This window comes from Heterodontus francisci, chromosome 9 (assembly GCF_036365525.1).
Source record: "Heterodontus francisci isolate sHetFra1 chromosome 9, sHetFra1.hap1, whole genome shotgun sequence".
In the NCBI taxonomy this organism is placed as follows: Eukaryota; Metazoa; Chordata; class Chondrichthyes; order Heterodontiformes; family Heterodontidae; genus Heterodontus; species Heterodontus francisci.
The window spans coordinates 115,850,160-115,875,644 of NC_090379.1; the positions used below are offsets into that span (position 1 = coordinate 115,850,160).

Consider the following 25,485-nt stretch of genomic DNA (forward strand, 5'->3'; position numbering starts at 1 on the left):
GGCATTTGGTATGTCTGGTTTGGTTTGTCTGGTCATTTAGATTCTGATTTAACAATTAGTCAAATGCACTAATAGCTAAGTTTGAGTCAATTTGTGTGCAACTGCTACTCTCATATGTATGCAGCGAGCTGCAATGAAGTTACCTTAAAACAAATTAATTAATTCCAAATTAATCAAGTAATTAATTCCAAACTTTCATCACCACACAACAGAGAGGTTTGGTTCAAAGTTACCATCAAGACAAATTTGTTTCATTCCTTAACATAAAAGTTGAAATGAAGTAATTGGGCAAGTTGGAACTTACCGGACCTCCACACTGGGTCTGGTTGGTGGTTTTCCTGGAGGTGGTCTTGGGACAAACTGGGACGAGGTTGAAGTGGGGACTTGTTCAGTACTGGTCAATGAAACCGGTCTTGGGATTTTGCTTCTCCGGGATTGAAGGCTAGTTAGAGAGTCCTCATCAGTCTGCTTGCCTGATTGTTGTTCCATTCCAGCTTTCACTGGAGGAGGCCCAGAACAAGTTCCATCATCTGACAAAGTCACCGATGGAACAGACACCTTCTCCTCTACGGACTTCTCAGAAGCAGATGATAGATCACCCAGAAGGGATGTTCTGAGAGTATGTTGTCTCTTTTCAGCTAATTGCCTTATCAGGTCTATTTGATGAGCCTTCTTTTGGAGTAATTTCTCTTTAGCCGAGACAGGAACTGATGACTCGGAAACCATTTCCACATCTGATGCAAGGACCGGGATGCGACTTTGCCGGAGAGGAGATGGTTTGGCTTCAACCTTCTTGGGATGCAATGAATTGTCACCAACTGTCAAGATGTGAAGCAGATCTCCATTTCTGAACCCACTTAGCTCTGAAAGGTTGCTTTGCTGTTCCTGAATCTTTCTCTGCATAATCTCAGAAATGTAGCCCATTTCAGCCCTATCGTTTCCAGCACTATTTGAGTGGTCTTCTTGCTCGGATACAACAGTGTGAAGCAATTCCTTTACGCATTCATACGAAATGTTCGAAGCAGACTGTAACTCACCTGCCTCATCTTTAATATATTTACAAAAGCCATTTTCTTCCCTGTCACACAGTTGATCTTTCAGTCCATCCATTACAAGCTTTGTATACTCCACAGGCTTAGATAAGGCATCCTCTTCTCTATAGGAAAGCACTTTATCAGTTGCCACTGGGCCTATTATATCAGTCAAGTAAGGACCAAGAGATTTATTCTCTTCCTGTTTTGGCACAGGAGACAAGGTCCCGGGTTGTGCTAGTGGAGTGCGTTCATTATCCATGTGTAGCTGCTCACCCATGGGTTCACTTTCACCTGAAGGGCACTGTCCTTCTTCAGGTTGACTTCCTAAATCCCCAGAAATTACATGGTCTTCTTTATGTGCAACTTCTTGAGCTGAGCTGAGAGAGTCATCTCTGTCCTGGTCAGACTTGACACTGGTTTTTGCAATTAGCTCACCTTGGTTACTACTTTCTACTATACCAGTTACACTGGTCTCTCTTTTTTGTGTTGTTCCTTTGTCTAATTCCAGTTTATGCTCAGTTCTGGAGGTATCATTACACAACGTGTCATGCAGTGCCAGAGCTGGCATTGATTTCTCTTGTGGAGATGAGGGTTTTTGTATTTGATCTGTGGCATTTCCCACTGTGTGGTCAGTCTCTCTCTTATCATCTTGCTCTATAACCACAGAGGCTGTATGAGTTGGTGTTATTGCAGACTTGGGCGCAGTTATCTTAAAAACAAAATGGAGGCTATGAAAATTTGAAGCAAATTACTTACTTACAGCTGAATTTCATATGAACTCCATTCAGAAGAATTAATTTTAAATACTTCATACGTACAAAGAATTATGAAAGATTGTTATTGAGAACAATTCACTCAAAAACCCGTTACACCCAATCAAATATTTCAGAGTAACCCATAATTAACCAGGGCATATGATACATCATGCTTCAACATCTTGCAACCAGACTCACCATGTGGTTCTCAAACTTACTGCCTGAATGGCACGATTAAAGCTTATATAACGTTCGGTTCTGGTCAGTCGTTTCACTCTACAACAGCTAGGTTGAGCTGAACAAGTATATATAACAGAGGTGCATGAGCAGAAACAAATGCCCTGGTATTTACTCCAGGCTGGGAAGATAGCGAGGGGGAGAATATTTGGAAGAACCCGGAAAGTAAAGCCTGGCTTGGGTATAAAATTAAAACTCGACCCAACCCGAACCAGACCCGAGGCCTTTAATTGTTTTAAATGCCCGACCCCGACACATGTAGTTGGGTTTGGTTGGGTAACTAGGCTTCACTGCAGAGTGCGGAGAGAGAGACAGCAAGAGAGACAGCGAGAGAGAGAGAGAGAGAGAGAGAGACAGGGAGAGAGAGAGACAGGGAGAGAGAGAGACAGGGAGAGAGAGAGACAGAGAGAGAGAGACAGAGAGAGAGAGAGAGACAGAGAGAGAGAGAGAGAGAGAGAGAGAGAGAGAGAAGAAAAAAATCAGATTGTCTAGGGTGGGAAAGTGGACAACGCATGGACAGGGGTGGGGGGGGGGGGGGGGGGGGGGGGAACGGTGGTTGGCAGAATCGGAGTTAAAAGGTAGAGAACCTCATTTAAGAATTTCTACCTTCCCAGCCGGCCCCAACCCACTCTTCCTTGGCTAAAATTCCTACCTCCCACCCCCCACAACAAAGATTCAGTAAAGTGTCAGGGGAAAGAGGAGAACTGACAGCATGGAGAATAGCGGAGGAAACGGCAACTGACGCTATGTGCCTGCACTGAGGCTTGACCAAAGAAGTCTAACAACTGCCTGGATTTTGTGCCACTTTTTTGTTTTGACAAATCACTTGCCCTATTCATGACACGCATTTAAAATTGCAACCTGACAGGCACCAATTAAAGTACGGCAGTCATAAAACAATTACAGCCCCCTCCACTTAAAACTGACACTCTGGTGCAGTACTGAGGGAGTGCTGTACTCTCAGAGATGCTAGCTTTCAGATGAGATATTAAACCGAGGCCCAGTCTGCCCTCTCAGGTGGGCCCATGGCACTTTTCAAAGAGGAGCATGGGAGTTCTCCCCGATGTCCTGGCCAATATTTATTCCTCACCCAACATCATGAAAAAACAGGATTATCTTGTCATTGTTCTCCATACATGCTGCCTGATCTGAGCAAGTCAAGCATTTTCTGTTTTTATTTCAGATTTCCAGCATCTGTCGTATTTTGCTATTGTTCTTTCTCTAAGTGCTTTGAGAAGTCAGAGATACTGGAAGATGCTATTAAACAAACACTCTGAAGACAAAAGTGTTAACCATGCAACACTAAACTGGTCCACAAACGCTCATACCAAAATTTTTTTTTCAAAAGCTAACCAAAAAATAATTCCCGACAAGGCTGAGGAAATAAAGATTCCTGCAGGGTTCTCTATCACTTCAAGATTTGTTGGGTACATAATACCCAGCCATCATTACCTATCCCAATTGGATATCTCATCAATCTGTACTAAACTTATATAAAAAAAAATTCACCTGCAACATCTTTGAACCTAAAAACCAAGATTGCAGGCTACCTGTGTATTAGCAAGTTCGATAAAGCCAAATTCTATTTCAAGAAAGACTGAAGTGCAAGTAATTTACTTAGCACACAATTAATTTCTTTGTATATCCAGTTTCCAGTGCTAGCAGATTTGATTTTATAATTTAATCTGCGTGGTGAAAACAAGCTTCAAAGTGAACATTTTCACGCCTTTGAGTGATGTGAAAAGACTGCTCGTAACCTTTCATTGCCAGATTATGATGTTACATCGCATTTTGTGGCTGAAACTATGTGGAAAGCAGCGTATGATCGAGGGTTTCAAATTAAATTGCTTTTCTTTGGTCAGAATGCAGGAAAGTATTTCAACTGCAGATTGCTGAATGATATCATAGTGCAATAACAAAATAATGAGAATCAATGCTGTCCTCAGTAAGTGAAAACGATCCATTTCATTTCTGTATATGTATCTATTATATATCTGCATCATTCATCTGATTAGCATCCTTGCAAAAAACAATATGCTTCCTATAAATGACCAGATCAACTTTGAAACTTCGGCTTTCCTATAGTGAGGAAACTATGGAAATGAGTTGGTACTGGAATGGAGATACTGGATAACAATGATATTCTGTGCATCTTGTGGAAGTTACTTGGAACCTGCAGCTCTCATCTTACTGCAAGTTTAAAAAAAAAATGATTTAAAGAAATGAGTGATCTTGCTTATAAAGGAAGGCATTTTGTGCTGTTGTGATATAAAAGCACTCATTCCAAAGTTATAAAACACATTTATTGTTAGTTTGTATGAGGGAACATTAGGGAATTGTATATTACAATTGTACAGCTATACATTAGGGAATCACTGCACACTAAAGTGAAAACCTGTACCTGCAAAAGCAGAATAATCTGGGCCACAAAGTTTAGAATAAACCTGCCATCAGCCATCTAGGCCCTAAGCTCTGGGATTCTCTTCCCAAGCATCTCTGCCTCTATAGCTTAGTCTCCTCCTTTGAGACATTGCTTAAAACCGACCTGTTTGACCAAGCATTTGGTTACCTGTCCTAATGTCTCATGTTGCTTGGTCAACTATTAGTCGGATTATGCTCCTGTGAAGGTGCCTTGGGGAGTTGCCTTGGTTGTGAGGTGATCCACCTCAGGCAGATGGAAAACCAATACTTCCATGGCCACACCAGGAACACCGCTCATATTGCAATCACACAGACTGTAGCAGTGATCAAAAGCATCCCTGCCTTTGTGTCAAGGAGGTTGCACGACAGTGAATGACGCCTGCGGGAAAAGAGTAAGGAAAACAAAAATATTGTAAATGGACTTTTAAAAAGAAAATTAGAATGGCTATTTACAGCAAGAAAGTAAAGGTGGCATTAATTTGCACTGTCATCTTCAGAGCTGTTACATTTTTCTTTACCACTAGATGGCAATCAGTTTCTCTGTAATGCCTCTCAGTCCCAGTTTTAACATAAACCAGACAAGTAGCCACTTCAATGTACCTCTCCATTCGAGTCCTAGAGTTATACAGCATAGAAACAGGCCCATCATGACCATGCCAGCCATCAAGCACCTATCTATTCTAATCCCATTTTCCAGCACTTGGCCTGTAGCCTTGTTTGCTATGACGTTTCAAGTGCTCATCTAAATACTTCTTAAATGTTGTGAGGGTTCCTCCCTCTACCACCCCTTCAGGCAGTGTGTTCCAGATTCTAACCACCCTCTGGGTGAAAACATTTTTCCTCAAATCCTCTCTAAACCTCCTGCCCCTTACCTTAAATCTATGCCCCCTGGTTACTGACACCTCCGCTAAGGGAAAAAGTTTCTTCCTATCTAAACCCCTCAATTTTGTACACCTTAATCAGGTCCCCCCTCAGCCTTCTCTGCTCCAAGGAAAACAACCCGAGCCTATCCAGTCTCTCTTCATAGCTGAAATGCTCCAGCCCAGGCAACATCCTGGTGAATCTCCTCTGCACCCTCTCCAGTGCAATCACATCCTTCCTAAAGCATGGCGACCAGAACTGTACACAGTACTCCAGCTGTGGCCTAAGTAGCTTTTTATACAGCTCCATCATAACCTCCCTGCTCTTATATTAGAACATAGAACATTACAGCGCAGTACAGGCCCTTCAGCCCTCGATGTTGCGCCGACCTGTGAAACCATCTGAACTACACTATTCCATTTTCATCCATATGTCTATCCAATGACCACTTAAATGCCCTTAAAGTTGGCGAGTCTACTACTGTTGCAGGCAGGGCGTTCCACGCCCCTACTACTCTCTGTGTAAAGAAACTACCTCTGACATCTGTCCTATATCTATCACCCCTCAACTTAAAGCTATGTCCCCTCGTGTTTGCCATCACCATCCGAGGAAAAAGGCTCTCACTATCCACCCTATCTAACCCTCTGATTATCTTATATGTCTCTATTAAGTCACCTCTTCTCCTCCTTCTCTCCAACGAAAACAACCTCAAGTCCCTCAGCCTTTCCTCGTAAGACCTTCCCTCCATACCAGGCAACATCCTAGTAAATCTCCTCTGCACCTTTTCCAAAGCTTCCACATCCTTCCTATAATGCGGTGACCAGAACTGCACGCAATACTCCAGGTGCGGCCGCACCAGAGTTCTGTACAGCTGCAGCATGACCTCGTGGCTCCTAAACTCGATCCCCCTACTAATAAAAGCTAACACACCATATGCCTTCTTAACAGCCCTATTAACCTGGGTGGCAACTTTCAGGGATTTATGTACCTGGACACCAAGATCTCTCTGCTCATCTACACTACCAAGAATCTTCCCATTAGCCCAGTATTCTGCAATCCTGTTACTCCTTCCGAAGTGAATCACCTCACACTTTTCCGCATTAAACTCCATTTGCCATCTCTCAGCCCAACTCTGCATATTCTATGCGTCGGCTAATATTATTTAATTCTAAAGATCTAAGAGCCCTGAATTTCACTCAGGAGCTCTCGACATGTTCAGCTGGTAGGGATGACTGCTTACTGACACAGCATCTATATGGTCACAGAGTACTAAAGCAGTGTTTCAGTAATTTTAAAACAGTAATGGAAATAGAGAACAGAATCAGATAGACCATGTGGGCCCAAGCTTTGATCCCTGAGATGTATGAATTTGCTGACCTCACTCAGGGTGGCAGTTAGGGTGCAATAATCAGCCTCAGCATCCTTGAGATGAAGGCAGGGATGGGGTGTTTGGGCATAACTGGCCTCAGTTCCCATTCCTATCTAGTAACTCTTGCTGAAAGCTTGCACACACTGATGTTCTGATGATACAACAGATTGCAATACTCATTGTAGTTGAGTAACCTAATGACACTGTTATAATCTCGGTAGAGACCAGTAAAAACTTTAAAAAGAAATTCAAACTCCCAGTTATTAGCTGAAAGAACTACACAACAGGATTTCATTATTTAAACAAAACTTTTACTGTACAAGAGTTTAACAAAGCAAATACTATTAATTGAACACTATATTTTGTAATCTCTTATCCTTTAAACCCAAAATCTCAAGAGAATGTAAAATCATATACTTTAAAGCCAAAAATCTCAACAAAACACTCCTCATTTGACTTTTATTTCCACCAAGGATCTTGAGGGTTCATTCACCTCTCCTGGGACCAATTCAAGGCATGCCACAGCTCTCAGGAATTCACTTTGACTCTCCTTAGTGTTACAGCTATCCCCCGAGGTATGAGATTTCTTGGGATCCTTCCGCTACCATCTGACAAGGCGAATCCTTCAACACCCCACGATTGTGGACTCTCCAGCTCAAGCATGGGCCTCACTGGCACTCTCGCGAAGGGGCTTTGAATTTGAAAGCTCCATTATAGCCCTTTACTCCTGGGTCCAGCTGCTTCAAAAACACCAACTACTGGCAACCCTCTCTTGCTGCGTCACCCCAGCTGCTTCCAAAACACTAACTGACTGAGAAATCACAGAGATAAAAAACACAAGACTAAAAGGGCATCTCTCTGCATAATACATCTCCATAGCAACGTAGTACCTCTGGGATGTCCCAGATAGAAATTTAAGCTAATTAACTCCAACTTCAAAATATCCCTTGATTCTGCATAGCCACATAAATAATTTATAACTCTGATGGGTATATCTGCAGACTCCGCAGACTTTCTGGCTCCATTAAAAAGCTGCGAGAAGGGCCACCCATTATTTAATATTGTTACACTTCTAATTCTGACCTCTGTAAATAAACATGGAAAGACCTTTGAAGTGAAAGACCACCTTGGGTGGTCGTTACCTCAAAAAATAATATAAACCATGAAACTAGATGATTATAACAAAACTGGGGCCATGGTATATAACAAATAGTGGGCATTTAGGTCAGGAGGTGTAACACAGCCCTGGGTCGGGAAAAAGAAATAAAACACAAATGTTACTATTCAGATCAGACTGCAGTAATATATTCCACCACATTCATTTTAGTCTCTCACTGCTCACTAACACAATTGCTAATGTCTCATCTGCTTCGGCGTCCTTGTGACTTAAAAATTCATCTTTATAAAACCTGAAACAGCCCCATGCAAAAGCAGAAATGTGGAAAAAAAGAGTTCTTCGTAAGATACTGACAGATGAGAAAGGCCACTCCAGAAAACAGTCCTGATTAATTTTTTAAAATCTTTAAAAGATTTGCATTTATACACTGCCTTTACACTCTCAAAATATTCCAAACTGATTTACAGTCAATTAAGTATTTTTGAAGAGTAAGCACTTTAGTAAGCAATTTAGTAAATCTGGCAGCCAATTTGCACACAGCAAGGTCCCACATATAGCAATGAGATCATGACCAGATAATATATTTCTGTGATGTTAGTTGAGGGATAAATATTGGCTGGGACATTGGGGAGAACTCCCCTACTCTTCGTTGAAATAGTGCCATAGGACCTTTTACATCCACCCAAGAGGGCAGGCAGGGCCTCAATTTAATATTTCATCTGAAAGCTAGCACCTCTGACAGTGCAGCACTAACTCAGTATTGCACTCAGTCAGTGTCAGTCTAGATTTTGTGCTCCAGTCTCTCTAGTGGAACTAACCCAAAACCTTTTAACTTAGAGGCGAATGTGCTACCACTGAGTCAAGGCTTCTACCTCCAACTTCCAAGCCAGTAGAGCATTTCCAAATATTAGAAAGAAAGACATGCATTTACATAGCAGCTTTCATGACCTCAGGATGTCCCAAAGCACTTTACAGACAATGAAGTACTTTTGAAGTGTATTCCCTGTTGCAATGTTGGAAACGCAGCAGTCAATTTGAGCACAGCAAACTCCCGCAAACAATAATGTGATAATGACCAGATAATCTGTTTTAGTGATGCTGATTGAGAGATAAATATTGGCCAAGACACTGGGGAGAATTCCCTTGCTGGTTTTCAAAATTATGTTATGGGTAGGATCTTTTACATACACCCAAGAGGGCAGGCGGGGCCTCAGTTTAACATCTCATTCGAAAGATGCCACCTCCGACAATGCAGCAATCCCTCAGAATTGCACTGGCATGTTAGCCTTGATTTTTGTGCTAAGTCTCAAGAGTGGGACCTGAACCCACAACCATCTGACTCAAAGGCGAGATGACTGTTAATCATTCTTCACACCCTAGCTTGACCTCTCGGACAGTTTTGCCCTATGTTCTCTTGTTCTGACTGTCATAGTTTAGCTTGAAGCAGTGTTCTAGGTTTCCTTCTATATCCTTAAATATCTTATACGTCTCTCTAAAAGTCCCTCAAGATTATCTTTGGACTTTTGATACAGAAAATGTTGTTGTTTAAAATATTTACAAGCTGCAGCAAATTTTTAATACAACTAAATCTTTGAAAGAGATATTCAAGTTTTCCTTCCATGAACTCGTAATGTTCCTCAGTTAGATTTTAAAGCCTAAAGATTGCAAGAGGAAGACAGAAGTGAGAGGCATTCAGGTCTTGAAAGAGAACAAATTAAGGTTAGAAGAAAGTGTAGAGAGTGAAGATTTAATTAGCAAGGATGTCAGGAAGAGCAGCATCATGTAGACAAGTACATTGAGCTAAAGGAAAAAGGGGAACGTCCAATGGAAAAATGACCAAAGCAGTACCAAAACATGGAGAAACAAACATGTAATAAAAAAGACAAGAAAGGTACAGTGGAGAGAGAACATAAGCAACAGTGGAATCCAAATCATATTTATATTTTTTCCTATTATCAGAATTAGATTAGAAAAGTAAGCTATGATAGACCAAATGGTCTTTGTTCATTCTCGATTCTCATATTCTTATAAACACACACACAAGCAACAGCAAGTAATAGAAAGAAAGAAACTGCCCCATCAAATCCTCAGGAGATCCAATGAAACACTCATTTTATTTTGTGATCCACAGTGCCCAGTGCATCTATGACATATCCGATTAGAGGCATTTTAAAAGATTGAACGTTAAAAGCTACTGTGGTTAAATCAGTGTTAAGACTGGTTCTTCAATTCACTGCACCAAAGAATAACAGGTCCAGACTTCACAGATCAACAGAGATCCCAGATGGAGATAGGGACTCTTTGCTAACATTATACTGTTGATGACCAAAAATAAATCCCAACTTAAACCTCTGTTCTGATCCAATCCTCACTACCATTTTGAAGATGGCCAGCAGAATTTGCTTCCCATCCTCACCAAAAAAATGTGAAGTTTAACACATTCGTTCACACCCTCCCAATGTTCTCGGTTACTTCTGAAAAGCTCATTGCATTACATCAGAAGCACTGAGTTGCACTGGAAACATTGAGATGAAAGACACTGCTTCACAGACTTTTCCCACATCAATCACACAAGTGGATGGAAGATTCTGCAATAAACCTTCATCTTGTGACACAGTACTAAGCAAACTAACATTCACTGTGGTTATTATTTCTTTTGACTAATTTGTCAGCTTCATTTTTGACACATTTCTCTCCTTCTCTGTCACTGACTCAAACTGGGCTATAACCCTATGAGCACAATAGCCTTCGCTATCTTTTCCCAAGTGGTCATTCTTATGTGAATGCAGAGTATCAGCATGAAGTGTTGACACAGCCAAGCCTAAACCTGCACTCCCTAGGTATGTCCACACATGCGTACTGGAAAGCAATCAAGAGTGGATACATTGGTTTCTTTTTGAGTGTGAGTGAGGGCAAGAGGTGGGATGGGCTGAGTATACCATAAAAGATTTCACGAGTCAGAAAAATTGTGGTTTCCAGCCCCATTCCTGTGATTTAAGTGCATTATCCAGGCTGACACTTCTGTGTAGTACAGAGGAGTGCTGCACTATCAGAGGTGCCATCTTGAGAAGAACGCTCTGTCCGCCCTCTCAAGCAGATGTAAAAGGTTTCATAGCACTATTTGAGGAATAGCAGGGGAGTTCTTAATATTTAAAACTCAACCAACATTGGTGGTTGGTATCCTTCCATCTACGAAAGAGGATGGACATGCAGCAAACAATCCATTTAGGTGGGGTGTCTTCTCTTGGTGCACCTTTGCTGATGGCTGTGAAGGCCAATCTTTGAGAAGCAGGTTCTGCCACAAGTGCTGCACGTGAAGCTGCCAAGTGACGCTGTGAGTTGTTGTTTTTGACATTGGCGCCTGTTGCCAAGCTGCTGTAGCAACTGGTCGTCGTGGTAGTGCACACCAGTCCACAGCCAACATTACTAAAACAGTTTAGTTGATCATTTATCGCAATGCTGTTTATGAGACCTTGGCTTCCACGTTATTACACTTCAAAAATACTTCATTGACTGTAAAGCATTTGGGGACAAACAAAGGTTGTAAAAGGTACTGTAAAAATGCAAGTCTTCTTTTCAGACATGGCCCCAATGCAATGCACTGAATAATGTTTTTTGCTCATTACGAATGTTTACTGTAGTATAACCCCAAGATTCTTGCATAGATTGTTCAGTGTAGACAATGACAGTAATGCTACATTGCTGAATTTGGAAGATGACTAGCTATGTACAAAGAAATTCCAAATATTAATACAGAGGACAAATAAAGCATTTGTATTTGCAAAAGACAATCAAAAGTACATTCTAATTTATTGTTAACATGCAAGTAAAGGCAGGACCCACTCACGATGAAAGGTCACAGGAAAAAATTAATTAAACCTTGCAATGCCAAATTAATACTTGTGTGCACCTTTAATTTAAATGGTAGGAAAAATCATAACCAATAAATACAGGACACATGATTAATACAAAACTTTTATTGCAAACAATGATAAAAATATTCTGGACATTTTGCAAGTTAAACAAAGCTGTATTTGCAAAATAACCAGCAAGTGACAAAGAATATCTAAATTTAATTATTTTTATAGCACATTTATATTAAATACAATGAAAATAATTACCTTAAAATGTACTTTGTAGCAAGTACTATGTAGACAATAAGCAAAAGTACAGAAGTCAGATTGTGCATGTCTTTCTCCGTCATAGATAACATTTGCAAATAACTATGAGGAGCTGTGGTAGGAATATTTTGTGGAGACGCTCTCCATATGGTCATTCTCAGGACGGAGGGATAAATTAGCCCCAGTGTCGCTGGATGATATAAAACATTTCATTTACGATGACCTTCAGCTGATTTTACAGGGTACTGTATGGCAACATCCTGGAGCAGAGTGGTGGTGGACTGGAGATGCATCAGTAGTTTGTTTGCAAATTTAAGCATTCTACAACATATGATCCTCATATTACACAATGATTTGTACTTGTGGTGTAGTTGAAACCAAAGTGCAAAGTTCACAACTGTATCCAGCATACGACATATAAAAGGTATCCCTGCTTCTGCTCTGGGGCGAGAATGCGGATGAAGGGATAACACCTGTGCATTCTGGCGGACTCCTCTCTCTTACCTGTCTTGGCGTTGTGGACGATAACCACTTCACAACAGAAATTGCATCCCAATGCCTAACTATAATCAAGGATTTGCTTTCCATGTGTCTTTTCTTTCTCTGCCTTCTTTGGTGATACCAGATTCCTTCTGCTAGTTACAGACTTTCTCCTCCACTTAACACAAAATTATTATTGCATAAAAACGGAGGATAAACATGTAGACAAATCATCTGTGGAGATACAAGGTCAGTCCGCTGATTAATTTAACTAGAAATAAAACTGAGGGGCCAAATGACAATGAAACTTTACAGATAATCAAAAAACTTTTAAGAAAAAGGACCAGATTATGAATCTCAACATTTAATATGCTTTAAAGAAGTTGCATTAATACAATACATATTATGCATCATATAATAAGGCTGAGATTGTTATATAAATAATTTAAACAGGACCATAAATAATGGAAAAACTTACCAGAAGTTGAATAGTCCCGGTCTTTGTTCCAAAAGATGTGAGTCACCCTTAGCTTTGCACACAACTGTTTTCCTTAGGCGCATATTTGGATCTTGCATAATGAATCTTTGCTGAACTATTATTTTACCCAAACACTTGCTGCACTTCTTGCTGTGTTCAGATTTTTTCCCCACCGTGGGCAATTTTAATGACTTTTTGGATGCTAGAATGCACCAACCATACTGAGGAGAGTCACTTGTAGATGTTGCAAAAGCAAAATACTGCAGCTGCTGGAAATCTGAAATAATTGCTTGAGGATGTTTGCTATTTTGTGGCTAAGTAAATCTTGTGCGACTAGTACATTGAGTTCTTACAGTTGTACATGTGAGTCAGAGTGGAAAACAGTGTCAACTGCAGGGTCACATGCAGGAAGGGAAAAACCAAGTCATTTGTACAAGTAAATAGCTCACTTAAGGCAGTTATTGTGAATTGATATTTTTCCATCAGTGGACTTTTCAGATAAGTGTCATCATTACACAGAATGACAAAATAATTCAGCCACATTGCATCCACAGCCTAGACAAGATTTTTTATGGTGCTTTGTGTTTCAATAAAAAAATAGCTCCTGTGATGCATATCTCTTTCAAATATCATCAGGAAGATAAGGGAGGGCAGGACCCAAGCATAGCTGGTTTAGGATCAAATGAGGTTGTTACACCTGAAGAACAGCATAAACTGGCAAGCACCACAATACTTTGAACCTTACTGATAACTGAAGAACAGGTCAGTGCTTAATAAAGCCACATTAGAACCTTATAGTTTGGGTAATTACAAATGACTCAATCTATACCCCACAATCAGAATGTCATCTAAATGCCATAATTCTGTTACAGCTTTGGAACAAACTGCTTTTCTTCAAGACTCATCTCACCATGTAACTGAACCATAAGTTGTACCAAAGGAGTTAAAGGATTACCCTATCGACACAGGCCAAGTACAACTGGGCCTTGAATTCAGAAGTTCAGAATTAAATCATGGACAAAAAAACTTATCAAAACAGCTACTGCATTAAACTTTTACATTGACGTTTGAAATGTTGGCTTTCCTTCAAGAGATGGCCACAGGGGCACCTGCTGGTTGCATACCCAGCGCATGGCTGTTTATGAACAAAGATAGTATAATTGTAACAGATTTATGTCTATTTATATAGGAGAACCTGACCTGACCCCCTGATTTGGAATTGGTACAGATTCACAATAGCTTTTACACATCTTTGCAACAACACTGACAGAATGGAAAATAGGCATGTATCACTAACCTTATTTAGCATACTGGTACCAATATGTGAGAGGAAGAAAACAAACCACACTTAAGTCACCAACTGTAATTAATTGTACTTCACCTTTTGAGCTCTACAGTTGCACTGCAGTGAGTATTTCACACTTGAATTTAGTATGAAAATTTGAGGCTCAAGGAAATGCCACACATTCTTCATCGATTTTCATATGGCTTTCAATCTAGTGCCTCGTGAAGCTGAAAGCTAGAAGAGTACAATGGACTTTTTACCCAAGAGTCATGTGAGTAGCTAGTGTGACAGAAAACCCACATGTCAAGTGGAAAAATATTAATTTCGTCGTATGGAATGATGCCTGAGATTTTTTTTTACTGTACATTATTACAAATAACTTTTAAAAAGCAGAATAGAACAGCTAAAGATGGCCATGCACAATTTGCAGATGAGAAACCAAAGGCCGGCTGGGAGACGGAGGTAATTACCCAGTCTAACTAGAGCAACAGGTGTGCACCCTGATTCAATTACCTAGAATGGTTTTTGCCAATAGTGGTCGTCAAAAGCCTCGACACCCATTGACTTTGAAAAAACCTGTGAGGCAGAGAGGAGCGGAGCCCGAGGAGCTGGGGTCAGTATTCAAGTAAGTTTTTAATTTAATTTAACTGAATCAACATAGAGTAAGACTTGATTGATTTATAAGTATATAAACTAAAGACTAAAGCGGTTTTTAAAAAAAACTGAAGACCAGTCGAAATTTAAATAACAAATTAAAATCTAATTATATAAAATAGACACGCAGGGCCAGGTAATGTGTTGTACCTGCATGATGTGGGAGCTGGTGGACCCCATTGTGGTTTCTAGTGACCACATCTGCAGCAAGTATTTGCTGCTCGAGGAACTCCGGCTCAGAGTTGATGAGCTGGAATCTGAGCTTCGGACACTGCAACACATCAGGGAGGGGGAGAGTTACCTGGACGCTGTGTTTCAGGAGGCAATCACACCCCTTAGATTAACTACCTTGAATTCGGCCAGTGGTCAGAGACAGGAGGGTGTGACTATGAGTGAGGCAGGTAGAGGGATCCAGGAGGTAGTGTTGCAGGAGCCTCAGCCATTGTCCTTGTCCAACAGGTTCGAGATTCTTGCTCCCTGTGTGGACGAGAGCAGGGACTGTAGGGAGGATGAGCAAACTGACCACAGCACCGTGGGGGGAGAAAAGAGAAATGCAGTCGTAATCAGGAATAATATACTTAGGGGCATAGACACAGTTCTCTGTGGCCAGGATCGAGAGCCCCGAAGGCTCTGTTGCCTACCTGGCGCTAGGGTTCGGGATATCTCAGCTGGACTGCAGAGGAACTTTGAGTGGGAGGGGAAAGATCCAGTTGTCGTGGTCCACGTAGGTACCAACGATATAGGTAGAACGAGGTTAGAGGTTCTGTTGAGGGAATATGAGCAGCTAGGGGCTAAATTAAAAAGCAGAACCAAAAAGGTAATAATCTCCGGCCATGAGCAAACTGGCAAAGGGTCAATAAGATTAAAGAGGTAAATGCGTGGCTCGAAGATTAGTGTGGGAGAAATGGGTCTCGAATTCATGGGACATTGGCACCAGTACTGGGGAAGGAGGGAACTGTTCCGATGGGACGGGCTCTACCTGAATCATGCTGGGACCAGAGTCCTGGCAAAATGCATAACTAGGGCTGTAGATAGGGCTTTAAACTAATAGGGGGGAGGGTCCAGTTGCATGGAAAAACAGGAAGTTAAAGGAGAAGGTAGGAGTGCAGGTTAGTGGTGAGGCTGATTGTTACCAAACTGCAAGAAGTATACTGGTTAAACCAGACGAGAGAAATAATAAACAGGCGAATAAAGCATCAGTGCTGAGGGACAGGTTAGGGGGTATAGTCCAAATAAGAGTTCTATATACAAATGCACGGAGTGTAAGGAATAAACTAGACGAGCTGCAGGCGCAAATTCAAATGGAAGATTATGATGTGGTGACCATTGTGGAGACGTGGCTGCAGGATGGTCGGGACTGGGAATGAAATATACCTGGTTATAAAGTTTACAGGAGGGACAGGGAAATGGCAGAGGGGGTGGAGTAACCTTACTGATTAGAAATATCACCTCATTGGTGAGGGAGGATATAATGAGGGGAAAGCATCCAGTGGCGATCTTATGGGTGGAATTGAGGAACAGAAAAGGATCTAAAACTGTAATAGGTGTTGTGTATAGACCCCTGGAGCAGTTCTGAGGTGTTACATTGTATAAATGCACAAATTAGGCAAGTGTGTAATAGAGGCAGAGTAGTATTAATGGGGGATTTTAACTTACACATAGATTGGGAGAGGCAGACTAGCGCCTGTCAGAAAGGTAGTGAATTTCTGGAATGTGTCCGGGATAGTTTCCTACAGCAATATGTCCTAGATGTAACAAGGGGACAGGCAATATTAGATTTAATTATGAGTAATGAGCCAAATTTAATTAGTAGCCTAACTGTGCGTGAACATTTATCAAATAGTGATCACAACATGATCGAATTCAAGGTAGCGTTTGAAAGTGAAAAGCATGAATCAGCTACTAGAATTTTAGACTTGGGTAAGGCTGATTTTACTGGGATGAGACAGAGACTGTCCACGGTAAACTGGGTAGATCTGTTAATGGGTCAAACGACTGAGTAACAGTGGAGAATATTTAAAGAAATATTTAACGAAATACAGAGCGAGTATATACCCCTGAGAGGAAAAAGCTCCACTTCACAGAAAAACAGTCATGGACAACTAAAGAGATTAGGGATAGCATGAAACAAAAAGAAATGGCTTACAAAAATGCAAAACGCAGCACAGATCCGGCCGAATGGGATCGATACAAAGAGCAGAAAAGGGTCACAAAGCAGCTTATAAGAGCTACTAAAAGCGATTATGAAAGGAAACTTGCAAGGGACATCAAAATCAAGAAGAAGAAATTTTATAGTTACATAAAGGGAAAACGGGTGGTCAAGAGCAATGTAGACCCACTAAAAGCTGAAAATGGAGATATTGTCATTGATAATGGGGAAATGGCAGACATGTTGAACAATTACTTTGCCTCAGTATTTACAGTTGAAAAGGAGGATAACTTGCTGGAAGTCCTGAAAAAATTAATAGCCAATAGGTGACAGGGACTTAATACAATTAACGTAAGTAAAACATCAGTAACAAGGAAATTAATGAAACTAAAGAGTGAGAAATCCCCAGGACCTGACGGTTTCCATCTGTGGGTGTTAAAGGAAGTAGGGGAGCACATTGTAGATGGCCTAACTATAGTCTTTCAGAGTTCCCTAGATTCAGCGGTCCCTCTGGATTGGAAAGTTGTACACATCACTCCACTTTTTAAGAAGGGTGAAAGGGGGAACCAAGGAAATTACAGACCAGTTAGCCTGACATCTGTGGTGGGCAAGTTGCTGGAGTCTATAATCAAGGATAGGGTGACTGAACACCTCGAGAAATTTCAGTTAATCAGGACAGCCAGCATGGATTCATGACGGGAAGGTCATGACTGACAAATCTCATTGAATTTTTTTGAAGAGGTAACTAAGGTAGTGGACAGGGATGTTATTTATATGGACTTCCAGAAGGCATTTGATAAAGTCCCACATAAGAGACTGTTAACTAAGGTAGAAGCCCATGGAGTTGAGGGCAAATTATTGACATGGTTAGGAAGTTGGGTTGAGTGGTAGGCGACAGAGAGTGGGGATAATGGGTAAGTACTCCGATTGGCAGGATGTGACTAGTGGTGTCCCGCAGGGATCTGTGTTGGGGCCTCAATTATTCACATTATTCATTAACAACTTGGATGATGGCACAGTAAGTCATATATCCAAATTTGCTGATGATACAAAGTTAGGCAGCATTGTAGACAGTCTAGATGATGGCATAAAATTGCAGAGAGATATTGACAGACTAGGTGAGTGAGCAAAACTGTGGCAGATGGATTTCAATACGGGTAAGTGTGAGATTATCCATATTGGACCAAAAAAGGATAGAGCAGGGTACTTTCTAAATGGGAAGAGGTTAAGTACAGTGGATGTCCAAAGAGACTTGGGGGTTCAGGTGCATAGATCTTTAAAATGCCACGAGCAAGTGCAGAAAATTATCAAAAAGGCTAATGGAATGCTAGCCTTTATATCTACAGGATTGGAGTATAAAGACACAGAGGTTATGCTGCAGCTGTACAAAACCCCACTTGGAGTACTGTGAGCAGTTCTGGGCACCACACCTTAGGAAGGATATATTGGCCTTGGAGGGAGTGCGATGTAGGTTTACACGAATGATACCTGGACTACAGCAGTTAAGTTACGAGGCGAGATTACACAAATTAGGCCTGTTTTCGCGAGAATTTAGAAGGTTAAGGGGTGATCTGATCGAAGTCTTCAAGATATTAACAGGAAAAGACAGGCTAGATAAAGATAAATTATTTCCATTGGTTGGAGATTCTAAAACTAGGGGGCATAGTCTAAAAATTAGGACTAGACCGTTCAGGAGAGATGTTAGGAAGCACTTCTTCATGCAAAGGATGGTAGAGGTTTGGAACTCTCTCCCACAAACAGCAGTTGAAGTTATAACAGTTGTTAATTTAAAATCTGAGATAGATAGATTGTTGTTAAGCAAAGATATTAAGGGATATGGGCCAAAGGCAGGTATATGGAGTTAGGTCGCGGATCAGCCATGATCTCATTGAATGGCGGGACAGGGTCGAGGGGCTGAATGGCCTACTCCTGTTTCTGTCTTCCTATGTCCCTATGTCCCTAAAAAGCCAAACCCCCACTAACAAGTACAATTGCACAGCTTGAGAGAAGAACTCTAAATTTCAAATAACTTTCCAGAAACTTTTGTTTTCAAACAAAGCGGTGGTCACATGATACACCTGCCTGTGTAACACTGAATCTGCGAATTGTGCCTCAGAAAGAAAAAAGACAGTAACTGAACTCCAAGAAGCATCTCTCTCTCTCTCTCCAGCAAAGTCCCAGGAAGGTCTTGGCTGTGGCTAGACCTCAAATTTACAGACCATCTCAAGCAGCAGCCAAAAGAACGGATAAAGCCGCTCTTCGGCCTTCCGGAACCAGAAAAGCAAGCCTGAATTGTGCATGGCCCAGCAAGGACTTCAAGACTTTAAACTTCAACTAAGGACATTGAAACTCAGTATTTGAATTCCATTTATTATGGACTTTACTTCAACCTCCCAACTCTTTGTCCCCTCTGTATCTATTTGTGTGTGCATGTGCCTCTTGTATGAATGTGAGCATGGATGCGTCGTGTATTTTAGTAATTTCAACCGGTTTAGAGTGATAAGGTTAATAAACTTACTTCTTTCTTGTTAAAACTGAAAAAAACCTGTCTGATTTGTTCATTTCAATTTATATTTGAGGAACATGAGCAAGTGCTCACTGAGGTGGTAACTTAAATCACTGTTTAAAAAAAAAATCCTGTTGCGGTTCTTCTCCTTCTTCTTTGGCCTCCTTGTCTCGAGACACAATGGGTAAGCACCTGCAGGTGGTCATTGGTTTGTGGAGCAGCGCCTGGAGTGGCTATAAAGGCCAATACTAGAGTGACAGACCCTTCCACAGGTGCTGCAGATAAAATTGGTTGTCGGGGCCGTTTTGCAGTTGGCTCTCCCCTTGCGCTTCTGTCTTTTTTCCTGCCAACTGCGAAGTCTCTTCGACTCGCCACACTTTAGCCCTGCCTTTATGGCTGCCCGCCAGCTCTGGCGATCTCTGGCAACTGACTCCCACGACTTGTGATCAATGTCACAGGACTTCATGTCGCGTTTGCAGACGTCTTTAAAGCGGAGACATGGACGGCCAGTGGGTCTGATACCAGTGGCGAGCTCGCAGTACAATGTGTCTTTGGGGATCCTGCCATTTCCCATGCGGCTCACATGGCCAAGCCATCTCAAGCGCCGCTGGCTCAGTAGGGTGTATAAGCTGGGGATGTTGGCCACCTCGAGGACTTCTGTGTTGGAGATACGTCCTGCCACCTGATGCCAAGGATTCTCCGGAGGCAGCGAAGATGGAATGAATTGAGACGTCGCTCTTGGCTGACATACGTTGTCCAGGCCTCGCTGCCGTACAGCAAGGTACTGAGGTCACAGGCTTGATACACTCGGACTTTTGTGTTCCGTGTCAATGCGCCATTTTCTCACACTCGCTTGGCCAGTCTGGACATAACAGTGGAAGCCTTTCCCATGCGCTTGTTGATTTCTGCATCGAGAGACAGGTTACTGGTGATAGTTGAGCCTAGGTAGGTGAACTCTTGAACCACTTCCAGAGCATGGTCACCGATATTGATGGATGGAACATTACTGACGTCCTGTCCCATGATGTTCGTTTTCTTGAGGCTGATGGTTAGGCCAAATTCGTTGCAGGCAGCCGCAAACCTGTCGATGAGATTCTGCAGACACTCTTCAGTGTGAGATGTTAATGCAGCATTGTCAGCAAAGAGGAGTTCTCTGATGAGGACTTTCCGTACTTTGGTCTTCGCTCTTAAGACGGGCAAGGTTGAACAACCTGCCACCTGATCTTGTGTGGAGGAAAATTCCTTCTTCTGAAGACTTGAACGCACGTGAGAGCAGCAGGGAGAAGAAAATCCCAAACAGTGTAGGTGCGAGAACACAGCCCTGTTTCACGCCACTCAGGATAGGAAAGGGGTTGCAAAGACTGAAGACCTGGCGGTTAAACCAGGGAAAGGGGCGAAAGGGGAGCCTGAGACCCCTTCCTCACCTGATTGTAACAGAAACTTGGGGGCTCGACTCCGACATTGTACCCACAGACAGATGAGAAATTGGAAGTGGGAAATAAAATTGATCCCAATCAAAAAACAAAAGACTTCAATACAGGTTTTCTTGTGGTTGTGTGTGCTTGAATACTAACATGTCCGCATCCGAAGCCAGTACCTCCCCAAGCCAGGGTGAAGTAACTTGGGATAAGTTAAAGGCACTATCTATGGAAGAGTTGAGGAATATGGCTGGGCAGTCTGGGATTACTTTCCGTGCCAAAGCTAAGAAATCCAAACTCTTAAGACTTGTGGCCAACCATTTTTCCCCTCGAACCTGAAGAGTTAGAGACAGGGTTGGAGTTAGACTCAGAGAGGGCAACGGTTGTAAAAATACAATTCGAACAGAGGAAACTCGAATTGGAATTCCAGAGAGAAGAGATGGAAAGGGAGAGAGAAAGAGAGACAGGAGAAAGAGAGAGAACTTTTCAGAAGGAGGAGGAAAGGGAGTTGAGGCAGCATGAGTTAGCTAGGGGGAGACAGAGTAACCCCAGTGAAAGCACGGTCAATATGGAGGCTACATTTAACTCAGGCCGTGTGCTGAACTTTTAAAATTCTCCCAATTGATCGCAAAGTTCAATGAGAGAGACGTGGAAACATTTTTTGTAACTTTGGAAAAGCTTGCAAAGCAGTTAAAATGGCCGGCTGAGAACTGGACCCTCCTGCTACAAAGCAAGCTAACAGGAAAAGCTTTAACTGAAACGGCAGTAAAACCCAGAAAAAATACTGTTGCGGTTGCGGGAAGATTTAATGAGATCCCTGAAGGCTGTCAGGATTTTGTGTCCAAAGGACAAGTAACCACATACCCCTCGAGTGGGGCAAGCAAGCCCATAGTCATACTCAGGGATACAGGAGCCACCTGATTCCTTTTGCTGGGAAAAGGCATGACCTTTCCCCCCAGAGCGTGTAGCAAATGTGAGGTAGTAAATGGTATCAGAGGGCAGTGTACACCCACACCTTTACATCGGGTGAACTTGGAGTGCAACCTAGTTTCGGGACTGATGACCGTAGGGATTGTCCCTAGTTTGCCTGTGGACGGGGTTGACCTGCTCCTAGGTAATGATCTGGCGGGTGTGAAGGTGGTAGCTTCCCCGGAAGTGGTAAAGACACTGAAGGAGGTCAGAGAGACAGGGCAGTGGCAGGAGATGGTCCCCTGCATTTCCCCTGAATGTGTAGTGACTAGGGCCATGGCCACATCAGCTCCCCAGAGAGGAGACTGAACTGGCACTGAAGACAGATGGCAATGCTGTCTGGTTGTCTGAAACTTTCTTTGGAAAGTTAGAGGACCCAGGGAATAGATTAAATGAATCTTCCCTAGTTGAGGGTCAGCGAGCCGGCCCAGTATTAAGAGTTAGCATAGGTTGCCCAAACTGAAACTGAAGCAGAGGGAGTTCCTGACTGCTACTATGTAAAGGATGAGGTGCTGATGAGGAAATGGAGTTCTCCTCACAGATCTGAGAACAAACAGTGGACAGTGGTTCACCAGTTAGTGGGCTGCTGAGGTACCGTAGAGAAATATTAAGAATGGCATATGAGTTTACAATGCCTGTACATGTCAGTATACGAGAAACTAAAGCCCGCATAAGACAGCAGTTTGAAACTGGCCAAAACTCCACAAAGATGTGGTGGAGTACTGTAGAACTTGTCACGTGTGAGGGGTTGCAAGGAAGCCCAATCTGCAGTGCAATCTGCACCCCTAATTCCTGTGCCGGCTTTTGGGGAGCCCTCCAGCAAAGGGCTAGGGACATATGAAGGACCCCTGCCGAGAACAAAAGGCGATAGATCAGCACAGATCTGGCAGAGAGTTAGGGAGGAAGAGGACGAAAAGGACAGGGAGGACAGGTTAGAGGAGGAGCCCCAAATTAAAACCCCTACTGTCCAGTTAGCCAACCTTGAAATGTTGGGAAAATTAGACCCCACACCTACCTTTGTAAATGCAGACAACAGAAGCACCCTACTAGGGCTGCTAACAGCATTTACAGTAACCTGCAGGGACAAAGAAAGTCTCCAAAAAGACAGAGAAACAGGGAGTGTGATGCCTCACCTAGTCGAAGTGCCACAGGGGAGTGCAGTGGAATCTGGACAAATACCTGTGAACAGGAATGTCCCAGAGGGCAAGGGGGAGATTAGTCAAGGGACACCCCCCACAGTCAAGAGAAAAGGGAAACAAAAATGCCCTGAAGTGAGCAGCACTTGCATGACTCACCAGAACACAGAAAGTGAGGTCAGAGTGGATCCACCCACTGCAGTCTCCCATGATCAGAGCTCAAGCCCAGAGCTAATTAAATCCAACAATCTCACTTCAGACTCCAAAAGCCCAGAGGAAATCTCAGAGGCCCCACAGGGGCTTAAAACCAACTCACCACCTAATACTACCATGGGGAGAGAAATTCACAAGGTACTGAAACCTGAAGAGTTCAAACCACATGTTGCAGAAACAACAGCTGAGGGGGTAAAGCTTGTGCACAATGAAGAACTCGCCCGAGACAACTATGGAAATTTGCAGACACCAAGCTCTCCCAAAAACCACATGTTTATTGGCATGCCCATTCCCAGTTTATTGCAAACTGATACTAAAGAAACTTTAAACCCATGGGGCAACACCTATCTCAGACCAACTTCAAGGGAAAAAAGCAGTTTACACCAGCACTGCTACTACAGAGAAAAGACATGCTGCCACAATGTTAAGATTTCTGAGTGAATGAGAAATGCATGTGTATTTTCCTGTGTTTTCTCTTTTTCTTTAACTTATAATGAAATGCTCCCCATTATCGCAGGTGTGATGGAAAACCCACATGTCAAATGGAAAAATATTAATTTCGTCATATGGAATGATGCCTGAGATTTTCTTACTGGACTTTATTACAAATAACTTTTGAAATGCAGAACAGAACAGCTAAATATGGCCATGCACAATTTGCATGAGAAACCAAAGACAGCAGGGAGACAGACGTAATTATCCAGTCTAGCTAGAGCAACAGGTGTGCACTCTGATTCAATTACCTAGAATGGTTTTTTGTCAATAGTGGTCGTCAAAAGCCTCGACACCCACTGACTTTGAAAAAGCCAAACCCCCACTATCAAGTATGATTGCACAGATTGAGAGAAGAACTTTGAATTTCAAAAAACTTTCCAGAAACTTTTGTTTTCAAACAAAGAAGTGGTCACATGACACACCTGCCAATGTAACTCTGCGTTTGTGAATTGTGCCTCAGAAGGAAAAAGACAGTAACTGAACTCCAAGAAGCGCATCTCTCTCTCTCCAGCAAAGTCCCAGGAAGGTCTTGGCTGTGCCTAGACCTCAAATCTACAGACCATCATAGGCAGCAACCAAAAGAACGGATAAAGCCGCTCTTCGGCCTTCCGGAACCAGAAAAGCAAGCCTGAATTGTGCATGGCCCAGCAAGGACTTCAAGACTTTAACTTCAACTAAGGACATTGAAACTCAGTATTTGAATTCCATTTATTATGGACTTTACTTCAACCTCCCAACTCTTTGTCCCCTCTGTATCTATTTGTGTGTGCATGTGCCTCTTGTATGAATGTGAGCGTGGATGTGTCGTGTATTTCAGTAATTTTAACTGGTTTAGAGTGATACGGTTAATAAACTTACATCTTTCTTGTTAAAACTCAAGAAAACCTGTCTGATTGGTTCATTTGTAATTATTTTTGACAAACAGTGAGAAAGTGCTCACTGAGGTGGTAAGCTAAATCACTGTGTTAAAAGAATAAACCAGGGAAAGTGGTGAAAGGGGAGCCTGAGACCCCTTCCTCATCTGGTCGTAACACTGGGAAATTCTTCTCTCAAAAAAAGGAGCCTGGCAAAAGTTGGAAGCTGACAATTTTTGCCCATCCTATTTAATGTCTTCAACAACGAAACGTTGAATTGTATTTTACAAGACGGTCTCAGAGTGTCTGTTCCAGGTATTTCTGAAAGTATTGCAATCTTCCTTTTTGCAGACAATTCCATGCTGCTGGCAGAACTCTCCAGGATATAGCTCGTTCTATTCATTTTGAACAGTGGGATGTTCCCTTAATGCAATACTGTGCCTTTGCATGGATCAAGTGGGTCCTTGAAAGTATTGACTGAAAAATACAACTGGATGATGTCTGATTTGTGGATCCATATTAGTACCCTGAGGTCCAAGTGGACACAAGCCTCTGGGATTGAATCAAGAAGTAAAGTGATTTGTTTTCTCTCATCTTTCCTTAACGATATTATAACAGATGAAAATTATGGCCTACAAGACATGCGGCTGAATAATTCTCCATCACAGTTCAGAACTCCTGGGTATACAATGGGAAGGCTTCCCCTGACCCAGATCCAGGACCACGCTGTGAGGTCGATTTGTGGCAAAAAGGGAAAGTGGCTGGAGGGAGTGAAGGTTGCAGCTTACACTGACCTGCTACTGAATAACCTGCAGGGCAGGCATGGCTCTTTACCAACACCCCTCACAGGGCCTGGATTAAGATCCTGACAACCCTATAAGTCAATGTCCCAACAAATAGAGTAGTCCTTGCCAGTCAAGTATTGGAAATCTT

General features: G+C 42.3%; 1 protein-coding gene across 2 annotated transcripts in view; it reads right to left on the minus strand.

Moving 5' to 3' along the window:
* Positions 1-25,485, minus strand: part of ttbk2a (tau tubulin kinase 2a) — a 290,578-nt gene that overhangs the window by 4,533 nt on the left and 260,560 nt on the right. For both annotated transcript variants that reach the window (XM_068039750.1, XM_068039749.1), the window contains one exon: positions 305-1,743. In XM_068039750.1, coding sequence (XP_067895851.1) covers positions 305-1,743 — 1,439 coding nt within the window. The remainder of the gene's footprint in view (positions 1-304; positions 1,744-25,485) is intronic.